At 21.5% G+C, this 13,786-nt stretch overlaps 3 protein-coding genes across 8 annotated transcripts; 2 read left to right on the top strand and 1 right to left on the bottom strand.

Annotated features, from left to right (window-relative positions):
* The first annotated feature begins 1,045 nt into the window (after positions 1-1,045).
* LOC409492 (slowpoke-binding protein) lies at positions 1,046-8,681 on the top strand. Of its 5 annotated transcripts, XM_006571976.3 has the most exons (10): positions 1,727-1,857; positions 5,536-5,638; positions 5,868-6,035; positions 6,291-6,460; positions 6,931-7,196; positions 7,286-7,580; positions 7,642-7,733; positions 8,038-8,163; positions 8,224-8,297; positions 8,508-8,625. In XM_006571976.3, exons 1-10 carry the CDS (start codon positions 1,851-1,853, stop codon positions 8,623-8,625), a joined length of 1,419 nt encoding a protein of 472 aa, XP_006572039.1. In that variant the 5' UTR covers positions 1,727-1,850. The 5 variants fall into 5 exon arrangements, with proteins under 5 accessions (XP_026295503.1, XP_006572038.1, XP_006572041.1 ...); XM_026439718.1 differs by lacking the exon at positions 5,536-5,638 and having other exon boundaries at positions 1,046-1,857; positions 8,508-8,681; XM_006571978.2 differs by lacking the exons at positions 5,536-5,638; positions 5,868-6,035 and adding an exon at positions 8,386-8,433 and having other exon boundaries at positions 1,529-1,857; positions 8,508-8,681.
* Positions 8,682-9,617: 936 nt separating this feature from the next.
* Positions 9,618-11,964, bottom strand: LOC552200 (probable histone-binding protein Caf1). Of its 2 annotated transcripts, none has more exons than XM_016917328.2 (5): positions 11,808-11,964; positions 10,756-11,254; positions 10,424-10,681; positions 9,970-10,309; positions 9,618-9,894 (listed from the first exon to the last, which is right to left on the bottom strand). In XM_016917328.2, exons 1-5 carry the CDS (start codon positions 11,824-11,826, stop codon positions 9,715-9,717), a joined length of 1,296 nt encoding a protein of 431 aa, XP_016772817.1. In that variant the 5' UTR covers positions 11,827-11,964; the 3' UTR covers positions 9,618-9,714. The 2 variants fall into 2 exon arrangements, with proteins under 2 accessions (XP_016772817.1, XP_624580.1); XM_624577.6 differs by having other exon boundaries at positions 9,982-10,309.
* A 528-nt stretch (positions 11,965-12,492) lies between these two features.
* Positions 12,493-13,786, top strand: LOC100576930. The gene is made up of 4 exons (XM_003251800.4): positions 12,493-12,804; positions 13,119-13,184; positions 13,277-13,407; positions 13,485-13,786. Exons 1-4 carry the CDS (start codon positions 12,699-12,701, stop codon positions 13,752-13,754), a joined length of 573 nt encoding a protein of 190 aa, XP_003251848.1. The 5' UTR covers positions 12,493-12,698; the 3' UTR covers positions 13,755-13,786.

Genomic DNA, 13,786 nt, shown 5'->3' with positions numbered 1-13,786 from the left:
AAATGTCCCTGAGAGCAGCCATAAAACTGCGATGTTTAAAACTCACGCATATATATGTATAATCTTTAAGTTTAGCAGGAGAATCAAAAGGGATCTAAAACGTGCCCTACTTTTAATTAAATTTAATCGGATTCATATTTACATTTCTCTGTTATTACGTCATAATAACGCAATGAAGAATGATTGTAAATTATAAAACAAAATAATAATGTATATAAAAACAAAATAGAAGAATATGAAACTTTAAATTATTTTTATAAACTTTTTTTTATATATTTTATGAATAAAGAAATTTCTATATCTTTTCATTATAAACATTATGTTTCATTATATTATCTTCTATCTGATATTTTAATAATAATAACGAAAAAAATATAAAGAAATCCTATCGTAATAATCATAATTTAATAATTATGACAATATCATGACATTAAATGTTTTATAAGATAATACAAATTATTAATAATAAATGATAAATTATATACAATGAATGCAATAATTATATTATTTAAATATTAAAAAATAAAAAATAGTTTAATTCACAATATATCTATTAGAGTGTAAAAATGCAAATGCGCAGTTACAATCGAAGTAAAAATCAGCTGGGCCAGCGAATCTATGTCAAACTGGGGGATCTAAACTAGCACGAAGCTTTATCGGATACTCAGTATTCAGTATTCGGTCGCCTTTCTTACTAGGTGATAGTGCAGTATATTTGATTTATATTATCACGTATTATCGTATTATTATTTTGTTTATTTATATAAATCGTTTACTTCATATTTTCGTACAAATTATTTTTAATTAATCTCTTATTTTTATCAGTGATTTTATAATCATTAAATGTATATGAATTATAAATATATATACATACATATATACATACATATATATATATATATATATATATACCAAATAGAAATACGAATATAAATTTTCATTTTTTAAGCTAATCAAGAAATAAATTCAATAATAATAAAATAGTTAATTGCCAAATATAAAAGTGATAAAATTGTTAGTATTTATTAAACTAAATTAAATATAAATGCTTAACGAAATTATAAAACAGCAAAAATTATCAAATTATATTATATAACTATATTTATTATAACATTACTTACGTACGTAATCAATAAGATGTGGAAAAATTGCGAATATGATCGTTCGCTAATTATACATACACAAAAACAAAAAAGTTTCATAGGAAATCAATTTTTTTTTACTTCATGACGTTTAAATTTTTTTATGGGTAAATAACTAAAAAGATTGTTTCGAATGTTATATATATTATCACACAGAAATACAACAGAAATACATTTGTAAGATACATTATTCCATATAAAATATTTAGTGAATTATTTTGTGTACATAAATATGCTATAAATACATTCAATAATATTGTGATAAAAAAAAACAGCGCAATAATATTATCACTAAGAAAAAAAGAGAAATTAAAAATTATAAAAGTAACACGTATGTAATTCACGTCATTTATTTAAAAATATAAATACATAAAGAATTCAGTAAAATGTTCAATTTATATCAGAGTTTAAATAAAAGAGATGATGATCATAAAGAATCAGATGTCACAGGACATGATAGATTTTGGCAGGAACGTCCGAAAACGCGTCGAAAACGTCGTGCTATCAATCGAAGAACTCAAAGTGTCATTGAACTCGATTCTGAGGCTATAGTCTCTGCTCGAAGTACTCTTAGGCGTGGAAGAAGCGCAAGTATCGAAGACGAAGATAGTGACGAAGAAAAGAATTATCAATTGACCAATAAAATTGACAATCTAGCCAAAATATTATTTAATCGTGTATCTGCTGCTCGAAGTTGTAAAGATTCTAATGTTAGGTACGTCCATTTTATAACTATTTTAACTTTTTTATGCATTCTTTTTTATATATCATATAATATTGAAAAGATAAATAATTATAGCAATAATACAATCTAATATATATAATATAATAACCGCTTCTATGCATTTAGTTAGTTACACTATATTTTCAATAATATTAACTTCCTGCAAATTTATTTTTTCGTTTTTACTTTTTGTTTTAAAATGCTGATTTTGATCCATGTATAGAACAGTTTTTATTTTGATTATGTAACGTTTATGTATCGATCTCATTTAAATTAATGAATTATTTAATCAATAATTAACAAATGTTTATTTATCAAATGCAGATTCTCGGGATGTTTTTATTATTGGACTCTTGAATTGGTCATTGGCCTATCTATATTACAAAATAATATATCGTTTAATCAAGATGTAGAAATATTTACAATATCATAAGAATGATGTCCTTGATATATATGATTTTTGAAGAGAATATAAAAAAATTTTGTAGAAATTTTCCGATTTTGTTGTATTATATAATTATGATCTATATGCACGAAATAATATTATTAAATTACAGTTTCTCATTCATAATTAATTTTTGTCACCAAGATATTACAATGTATTTGCTGCTTACACATGATATAAGAAATATTAATAAAAATATAATAGATATATTAATGAAAAATTAATTAATTTTGAAAATCTATAGAATTCGCTTTTTCGCAACAAGATTTCGTCTCATTTTATATATAGCAATCGTACACTATTATTATACACTATTACAATTATATGTAAATAGTGTAATAAGTTTTTGTAATAAGTGTTTATAACACTTTTCTAAAAATTTTCATTACCATGAAAAGTACTTCGTAATATTATTTATTTATTGTTACTTGTACATTATATTATATATTTATACATATATTGTATATATTCACTTACGCTTTATTAAATCTGTTTATTATCTGATACATAAAAAAAAATAAAAAAGTTTGACAATTATATTAAAAATAAAAAATTATTTTATAAAATAGTTATATTTATAGTTATATTAATATAACTTAATATAACTATTAATATAACTTAATATAACTTAATAGTTATATTAATATAACTTAATATAACTATTAATATAACTTAATAGTTATATTAAGTTTTTTTTTTGTTTCTATTCTCATCTAATATATTAATCCAATGTTTAATAATAGAAAAAATATATATATTTATTTTTTTTTATATCATCGCATTATTTAAACTGTTAATTAAAATTTTACATTGAAAAACAAATTTAAAAAAAATTATTAATTTTTTTATTTATAACTTTTTAATTGTATAAATAATTAATATTTTATCAGATAATAATCTTTATAAAAATTATAATGATAAGTATCAAATATGATACTGATATTGCTATCATTGTATTATTCTGGCATTGCAATTTCGATTGTCTAAAAATGGGTTTTATATTATGCATAATAGATTAATATTTGCATAATAGATTAATAAATTTTTATTTTTCTTCGGATCTGCCTAAAAATGACATAATTTAGATTTAAAATATTTTAAATCATAATCTATGAGAAAATATTAAACCCATGATATATATTTTGAATGCCATTTGTTGCGATGTATTTATAGAAACAAAGTATAACTAATTCATAGTTATGTCACACAACAAATATATCCTTATAGAAAAAATTTTATATAATAGTAACAATTTTTTTTATAAATATTTCAAAAATTAAAGCCAATGATTAGATGTATTTATAAAAAATTCAAAATGATAATTTCTAATATATTTAAAAATCATTAAAATTATTAAGGAATTTTTTTATTTCAAATAGCTATCAAGTGTTAAAAATTATGAATCATTTTAATTTTAGATAAATGCAATATGTATTCCTTAGCCAAATGAACTGAAATTTTGAGAGATGGAAGAAAAAATTTTATTAAATATTAAATTTTAGTTTCTTTATTAATTTTCAAAATATTAATAAAAAATTTTTAATATAACATCGAATTCAGTCTATATGCTATTATCTGATAATAATGATCGCATTAGCTCGCGATCATTATATCTATTATCACTTGCGATATCTATTATTATTATAAATATCACAGCATGCGACATCCAAAATATATAGACTGATCTATAAAAATCTATTTCCTTATAGATTATGATGGATTTAAAATATCTCAAATCTAATATCGAATTTTCACAGAATTCTAGGGAATACAAAAATAAAATATAAAATTTTTACACGACTGAAATTATAATAACTGAAGTTACAATGAGTAACATAATGAGTCACAATTATTCTTGATCTATCTATTATTGTAATTATAAACCATAAGAAATTAAAATTCTAATAAATCTATCTATCTAATTGTCCTACCTGTTAAACATTTCGACCATCGCCTGTTGCGATGTGTTTTTAGAAATAATGGACGCATTATGCTAATATATTAGTAAGCGCATATATATATATATATATAAACAGAATTAAATATATCATACCAAAAATTTTTTATTAATATCTCGAAAATTAATAATATATAATTAATTAATATTAATATTTGATTTATTGATATTCGAAACTAAAATTTAAGATTAAAATATTTAAGATTCTTTTTCTTTTCATTCACTCAAAATTTTAATTCGTTTGACTGGAAAATGTATACAATAGCGCTTTTCTAATTTTTTAATCAGGTAATTTTTTAATCATTGTATATTGAATATTGTATATATGAATATATTACTAATATATTGAATCCTATCCAAATGTTATAAAATAATAATTGTTTATCATCGCCAATTATTGAATATCTACTTACTGCTATATATATACATAGAATATCCCATATACAATCATTTTGTTATGATAAAATCTAAGTTAGTTCTCCAGAAATTAAACATATTTGATTTATTAAATACGATATCAAGTGCAAGTGAGAGTACAAAACAAAAAAACTAATTTCCAGATAAAAATATTGACGTGCAATATTATCATATGCCACTTGCTACTATTTTGAACATACTTTAAATAGAAACAATCTATTATATCTATAGATCCGCAAAATACTAAAATAAAATAAAATAATTTTTGAACAATTTAAATTACAAAAATCATCAAAATTACAATGATAAACCAAAAATAATGCTGATATTCATTGTAATTCGCTCAAGGATTATTTTATATTTTATTTTTGCAATTTACGATTAGATATCAATAACAATTTCTAACAAAAATGATTACATTAGTCGCGAATTCAATATATAGTATTGAAAAATTTCTATTAATGTTTTAGAAACTAATAAATATTCAAACTAAAATTTTATATTTGGCGTTTATTTCTTCTCTACTTATCCAAATTTCATATTGGTCAGCCACTTTTTTTAATTATATTTTTCAAATTATTACTATTAATATTAAAACTTTAATATTAGAACTTTATGATTATTAAAGATATATATTGATTAATTTCGATGTCATTCTCATCAATAGCTACCTTTGATTATCATTAAATATTTCTAATATTTAATTGTATATAAACTGATTATTTTTGATCATAATACATGAATATGATACATAAGTATATAAACACTTGATATAAGTCAATAGTCAATCACATTTCGAGTAGCAAACATAACAAAAGTGAAATTTTAAACTTTTCTTCAATGACAACAGAAATAAACGATCATGATTCACGATATATAATTGATCGTCATCACGACTATTTAAAGAATTTGCAATCTTCAAAAAAACGAATACCAATTGTACAACAACGCAGGTGACTCTTTTTTATTTTTTTAGATTTTTTAAAATTTAGAAATAATCTAGAAATGAAATAAATAAAAGAAATTAAAATGAAAAAAAATAATAAATAAATACATGAAAAATATAAAAAAAAAGATGAATCAAAAATATAAAGAATTAATTAATTTATTTATTCTTGAAATATTAACATAATTGTATATTAATAATTATCATCTTATAAGATAAAATATTTGTATTCGTAGAGAACGATGGTTGCTCACTAATAATGCTAATGCGACCAATACAATTTGTAGTTGTTGGTGTGTGCATTTAATTTGTTATTGGTATCATTTGAGGAATCGTTCATCAACGCAAGAAATAATTCATAAGCGCAATTATTCAAATAAAACTGAAAACAATATCGTTGATTGGTAATATCATTTAAATTCTATTTTTTTTTCTTTTTTTTCTAATTAAATATCATAATCTTATTATTGTTAATTCTATTTATTTTGTATAAAAAACGGTTAAATACAATTAATTAAAATTCTAACAAAAACAATCTATCAATTAATGAAAATAATGTTAATAATATTTCAATTAAAGTCATTGGCATTCAATTCATTATTTATAACTTATAAAATAAACAGAAAATTACATTAAGAATTTATTATGTTTGAAAATAGGAATGGAAAGCATAATTATACAGAATTGGGTCACGGATCATCTATTTATGAAGGTGTTGGCGAATGTATGGAAATGGAGAAGAGGTCTAGGGATCGTGCCTTATCAATTTGTCAAACTTATGTTTGTAGAACATCACGTTATAATTTCGTTAAACAGCTAAATAATCTCGGTAAATTTGATTTTCTACATTTAATAATTATGTATGAGATGTTTAAAAAATGTAAATGAAAAATTTAAAAAATAATTTTAGAAATTAAAATTAAAAAATTGATATGCAAAAATATTTATTAAAAGTTATTTTTTTATAAATAATTTAATTTTATTCTATTTTCTTCATTTATCTAATGCTAAATTGTTTATGATTAAATTGTTTACCTTAAAAAGATGAAGCCTTTGATCTTTAAAAAATTAGACAATAGTTCAATATTTCAATAATTCAATACTTTTGCATATTAACTTTTTGATTATATTTAATTTTTAAAATCATATTTTAATTTTGTATCGCATTGTTCGAATATTTTATATATATTTTATATATAAATGTTAAATTAACATTAATATGACAATATAGTATAAAAATATTATTATTATCTTTAAAACAAAGGAATTGCTATTCAAATAATTTATTTTAATTTATAGGTTCTAGAATGGACAAACATTGGTTTATAGTCAGAGATACTTCTTTAAAAACGGATCGATTGATTACGTTAGTTCCATTGACTAAAAACTGTTCATTGAATATAACTCCAATGACGAAGAATGTTTTGAATGATTTATTCTTAGCCCTGCAACATCCATACATATGCCCTATATTTGATATCGATTTTCTTGAATATGATAATAAAAATTATGTAATTGTAGTTCAGCCAATAAGTCAAGGTAGTCTGAAAGATTTGATATATGGAGTAAGTAATCATAATAAGTTGAATAATAAACAAATTGAGAAAATAAATAAATGCTTGGATATTATATATTACATTGAAATGATTTATAGATCGAAAGAACAGGTTGGAATGAAGATTGGAATCAAAAATATAGTTCTCGTGGTAAAGGACTTCCTTTACCTCAAGTTCAACAAATGGGACGTCAAATATTGGAAGCATTAATTTTTTTAAAAGAAAGAGGATTTCCGACTGTAATCCATTTGCATTCGGGAAATGTGCTCATTCAAAATGGAGTCGCACGTCTCGCTGGCCTTGAAAATACGCTTCTTGGTTTTACCAGTCGAATACATCCATTAATTATTTCTCGAATATCACAAACTATTTCAATTGACATGACATGTTTTGGTAAGATCAATTTCGATTACAGTTTAAATATATTAATTTGAATAAATTTGTCATCTTCCAGGTCATATGTTATTTGAGATGTGCGCTGGTTACGAATTACCATCATTTAAGCCAAATTCTGTTCATCTATCGGATATTGAAATGTATCCTCAAGTATAAATCATATTCTTTTTTCTTCTTATTTATTATTTTTTCTCTATCTTTTTTCTTATTTTATTATTAATAATATTAAATTATTGCTCAATTTATATATATTTAATAAACTTAAGAAATATTATTAGTGATCAAATATTTACATTAATAATACTTGATTACTAATGTTTTTTATAATAACAATGCATATAAACAATTAAATATCTAATAAAAAGTTAGATTAGATAATCTTGACAAAATACATTAAAATATCAATCTTCGTTTAACCAAAATTATTGATTGAAATGTTTACGTCATTATGCAGGTCATTGAATTATTCAAATTCATATTTGATGAATTATCTAATCGTCATAAAATTATCGAGGAAATTCTTGTTCATGATTTATTCAGAAATATTGATCTTCGTGAAATGCGAAGTGCTCCCGTTACGGTATGTGTAAATTTTATAATATTTTTCTATTTTAAATTACAATGTTAATTTTCTTTATAGTTATTTCGTCCAATCTTAACGCCGCCCATTGTAAACTTTCTCGACAATATTAAACGACAAAATGCTAATAAGAGGTAATTTGATATATAATAGAACATTTAAATTATTTTTTCGTGTCTTTTTCCATATTTTGCTAAAAATTCATTTTGCATGCACAAACAGGCAACGATCGCGTTCTATAAGCGACGTCTATTTGACACGCAGATTTTGGTAATGACACGAAGCATCTAACTAATTAATGTAAAATTCTGAAACTAATTTAATTTATTTTTTTCATATTACAGAATTATACATTTCGATAGTATTGACATTGATATGACGTCTTTACATAGACGATATTCCATTTGTAAAAATTCTTTACTTGACGAAATCTACGACGAACTTTCGAATACAACTGTATAATTACAAAAATATTTATTTTGTTGCTATTAATATATTCATATATTTCTTTACAAAAATTGTTCTAATCTCTATTCTAGTAATTATTCAATTAAATATTATTCAATTAAATATTAAATTTTAAAATTTAATATAAAAAAATAATATATAAAAATAAATAAAAATGAAAAAAAAGACGCAAGAAAAAATATATATAAAAAATAAAAAAACTGAAAAAAAAGACACAAATGTTACAAATGTAATATATTTTATTAATTAAAATATTAAAAAACAGTTAAGATACCTATGTCTGGGAGAAAACTGATGAAATATTATTTTATAAAAACCATAAATTCAATCTTTTTCGTCTTGAAATTTTTTTACATAATTTCTATTGGATTATATTTCTTCTTAACGAAACATAATAACATAATAACGAATAAAATAAAAGTAAATTAAAAAAAGAATTATCGCGATGTTATTAAATATGTCAAATGTGATTGAATTTAATTTTAAAAAAAATTGATAAAATGTTTTACAATATTTTAATTTGTTTCATTTAATATAAATATGTTTCTATTAATTTATAATAATATTCTAATATTTTTATTTTTCAAAACTAAGATATATTTTGATGGTTTAAATTGGAAAAAAAAACTACTTTTTTCAGTTGAAAATCATTTTACACTTCTATTGCATAATACACAAAATTTTATATATAAACATAAAAATTTACAACACATTACAGAATCTATAGAAAAAAACTTTTTTTGTATAAATTTATACATAATGTATATATCATACTAGAATCAATGAAGTATCAATTATTTCTATAAAATATCGAATATTCATATGCAACACTTATTATGGAAATATATATGAAATTATAATATACATATATGTATATAAGCAGACATAAGATTGATAGTAAAAATAGGTATTATTGCTTCTCGATGATCTTTTTCGTTTAAATGTATAAATTCAGTTTAATTAAAATACCGATTTTTTTTAAATCCTAAATGGGATTGATTTTATGTAAACACATGTATATATGTGTATACGTTAGAAAATTTCAGTATGAAATAATTTAATCGGTTATTTTTGTTATATATTTTATGATGCGCCAGCTTCCAATTCACTCGCTGGTGTATCCGGTTCCTCATCATTATAAATATTTTCCGCCATTTGCCATACTTGCATTATATTGTCCTCTGATACAGAACATATAACCCATGGTTCGTTAGGATTCCATGAAAAATCACTGATCTTGGCAGTATGACCACCATGAATAAACTATAACAAATATAATTAAATAAAATATTTTTTTCAATAAATTTCAACGATATTGTTTATCAAAAATATAACTACGTTATTATATACCAATAACTCAGGTGGTCCATCTTCAGCATCTTCACTGGATTGTTCCTCGCCAATTTTACTGAGATCCCATACATGCAAACGTCTATCTGTTCCACTGCTAGCTAATATTGTCTCATTATGTGGAGACCATTGAACTTGAAAAATTTCATCTTTATGAGATTCAAAAGAATGTAATTTCAATTTAAGATTTCTCAAATCCCAAAGTGCTACTGTTTTATCAGCACTGCCTGTTGCAAGAATAAATTCTGAATATGGATTAAAACTCAAGCAATTGACTTCAGCAGTATGAGCATCAACTGTATGACTTGGTTTACTGGTATTATTACATCTAAGAAATACAAAAATATATTTAGAACTTAGAGTCAATAATTGGAACTAATAATTGGAATTTCATTATAATAATATTTATTTTTATCAATTGTTAATATAAATATTTAATTACCTTGTGTCCCAAATCATTAATTTCTGATCATCTGCCACAGATCCAAATAAAGATTCATGTAACAGATGCCATGCTACATCTTCAACAACAGCAGTATGTCCAGTAAAAATTGTTTTTGCATCTATAACACGATTTTCTTTAGGAGGTGCATTGATATCCCATAAGCAAATTGTATGATCATCAGATGCACTGAGTAAATATCCATTTAAATTTGGATTCCATGACAAACCATAACCTTCCTTTTGATGTCCCCTTAATCTAATATAGAAATATTAATATAACAATTATATATCAATTGTATCTTCTAATAAATCATATTTTAATATATTTACCTTAGATCAGGTTGACATTCACCATTAGGATCTGGTTTACTTGGATGTTTTGTATAATCAAATACAAGAACATCACTGGATGGTGTTTTAGTTGCAATTACACATGGATTTTGTGGCATGTACCGTGCTCTATTTACTTCTCCTTCATGATTTATTTTTATTTCAATTTCTATTTTTCCACTAACAGAACCAAATCCTCCAAATTCTCCTTTTTCATTATCATAATGAGATGCATCAAATTGAGCATCTTCATTTGGTAATTGTACACTAGCTATAAGCAAATGATTTTGTTCATCTGAAGTATGAGTTCCCAAAATAAGACGATGTACTGAATAATCTTTTCCTTCTGGTCTAGTTACATCTGGTAACCATTGAGCAGTTAAAGATGGCCATTCCAAAGCATGTGTCATTACAAGATCATATAAAAATGGAGTATTTTTTTTCCATATTTTATATTCTTCATTAATAACTCTCTCTTCTACAGCATCGTCAAAAGTTTCTATAATAAAATAATTTATTTAATAAGAATAATAAAATATTTAAGAAATATTAAAATTCATAAATATTACAAATATTTAAAATAAATAGTTAAAAAATTTTCATGCGATGTAAAAAAAATATTCGAAATAAAAAAATTACCTAATTCAAATATCTTTTATTATAGTTTGATATAAAAACATTATAAATCAATCAGTAATTCAATCAATACATTTAAAAGAGAACGCATTATATAAAAAATAAAAAAATCAATATTTTAATTAATGAAATTAATAAAAATTATATTCTTTTTGTGATATAATATAACCTATCAATATAATTCTATTATAGATTATAGATTAGAATATAAAAATATTTTATACCATACATAGACAAAAACTAAATATTGTTGACAAATTAAATGATATTTTAAGAATAAATAAATTTTATTTCTTAAAAATTTATTTTAAAAAACTTTGTCGCTATATCATAATACGAAAATGTTCTTTAAAACGATAAACAATTATAATTACAGAAATAATTAGAAAACATAATAAAGTAATTAATATTCTTACCACCATCTTTATCTCCCATTGTTATATTTTAATGAAAATTCAATACTAATAGTATACTTAACCCGCCAAAAACCGCTAAATCTAGCCAGATTTCATTAAAAACGTAAGTGTAAGTAAAAGTACATACTTGCTTAAAAATGTATGCCGCGTTTTCATTACATCATTCAAAATTTTATGCGATACATAGCTTAACTTATATTTAAATTAAACATTTTATATTATATTTATATTAATATTATATATTATTATTTATATTTAAATATTTAAAAATTATGTAAAATTGCGTAAAAAATTTTAATTATTTGATATAATTTTCTTTATTTATATCTAATTCGATATCATAAAAATAAATTAAATATTAAAATTTATTAATAATTATATTTTATTATTTTTTTTTATTTTTTATATAAAATTTATATTATTGTATAATAATAATATTGTATAATAATAATACATATAATATATACAATAATTATTATTTATATGATATATTGATAATGGTTTTCGATTTTATGTAAAAATTATGATATTTAGTAGTGTTTAATAATTTAATTGAAATTCTAATTACTAAATTAATAAATAATCTCTTTTTATCTTCTTATTATCTTCTGTATTATTATAAATATTCAATTAAATAATTAATAGCAAAAAAGCAATTAGAATTAATTATTGATATAGAAATGAATTTTACAAATATAATATAATAAATTAATACATTATTCAAACATAAAAATTTTGTAGATTTCGAAGGTTACTATTAACTTTTCTCAATTTATTTGTTCTGTATATTTTTAAGAAGTAAATTTTATTTATTGAATTTGCATAAATTCAATGTAATAGCATAAATTTTCGTTCCTAACATTTAATTAAACAAAGTATAACAAGAATAACATGGAAGATGTCAATGCAAAACGAAATGCTAGAAGAAGACGAATTTTAGAAAATTCTGAAAAACGTTTATTAAAAATTACTGGCAAAGACGATAATAAATCAAAAGGTAAACATTGATCAAAATAATTATCAATCCCATATATTACAAAATTATTAAAATACTTTCATTTTATTAATATTAAAAGAACTTATCAAAATGACGAATTTATATTTTTTGTTTTATAATTATTGAAAATATGAAAATATTTTTGATAAATTTATTGAAATAAAAATTATGTATATCTATTTTTTGTCAAGATATTATTTTAATTACAATTATTTGTACATAAAATAGATATTACAGACTGATTATTCAAATAATCAATTAATATTCATTAATTTTTTAATAATTTTATAATTATTAAAACTATTTTATTCTAGCTCAAATCATTGTCAAAGATATACAAAAAGAAACTTCATCTTTACATATAAATAATGAAATATCAGGTAATACACACACACACACACATATATATATATATATAAATTTTGAAATTATTTTCTGGATAAATTTAATAATTCTAATATTATACTTAAAGGTATTGACAATACTTTTAATTGGTCAAAAAATTCATCACCTTTATTGTTAACAAATCGTATAAATTATATATTATTAGCTATTATTGTTAACATATTACTAATACTGCAATTGGATCATTTATTTGGAAAGGTAATTATATATACATATATTGTCAAAATGAAAATTATTACAATGTATTATATTAAATTCTAATTCAAATATTACAGACAATTACAATACCATATTTTCCAATCATGTTGGGACGTTTATATAATTATAAAAATACACGAGAAATGCAAGAAAATAATCTATTATATACTGCTTTGATTTTATGCAATATCAATCCTGAATTAACTTATAGATTAAAAAAATTAGTAACAATAAGTCGTATGATACTTGGAGATTTAGCTTTATACATTTTTAGTTTTACATTAATACATTATGGATTCTTTTATTATTTACATAACACAGATATTCCTATTACTTTAACTGTGTAAGTTATATATGAAATATATATAAATAAATTATT

This window comes from Apis mellifera, linkage group LG3, assembly GCF_003254395.2.
Source record: "Apis mellifera strain DH4 linkage group LG3, Amel_HAv3.1, whole genome shotgun sequence".
Lineage (NCBI taxonomy): Eukaryota > Metazoa > Arthropoda > Insecta > Hymenoptera > Apidae > Apis > Apis mellifera.
This window is presented reverse-complemented; position numbering and strand designations above follow the sequence as displayed.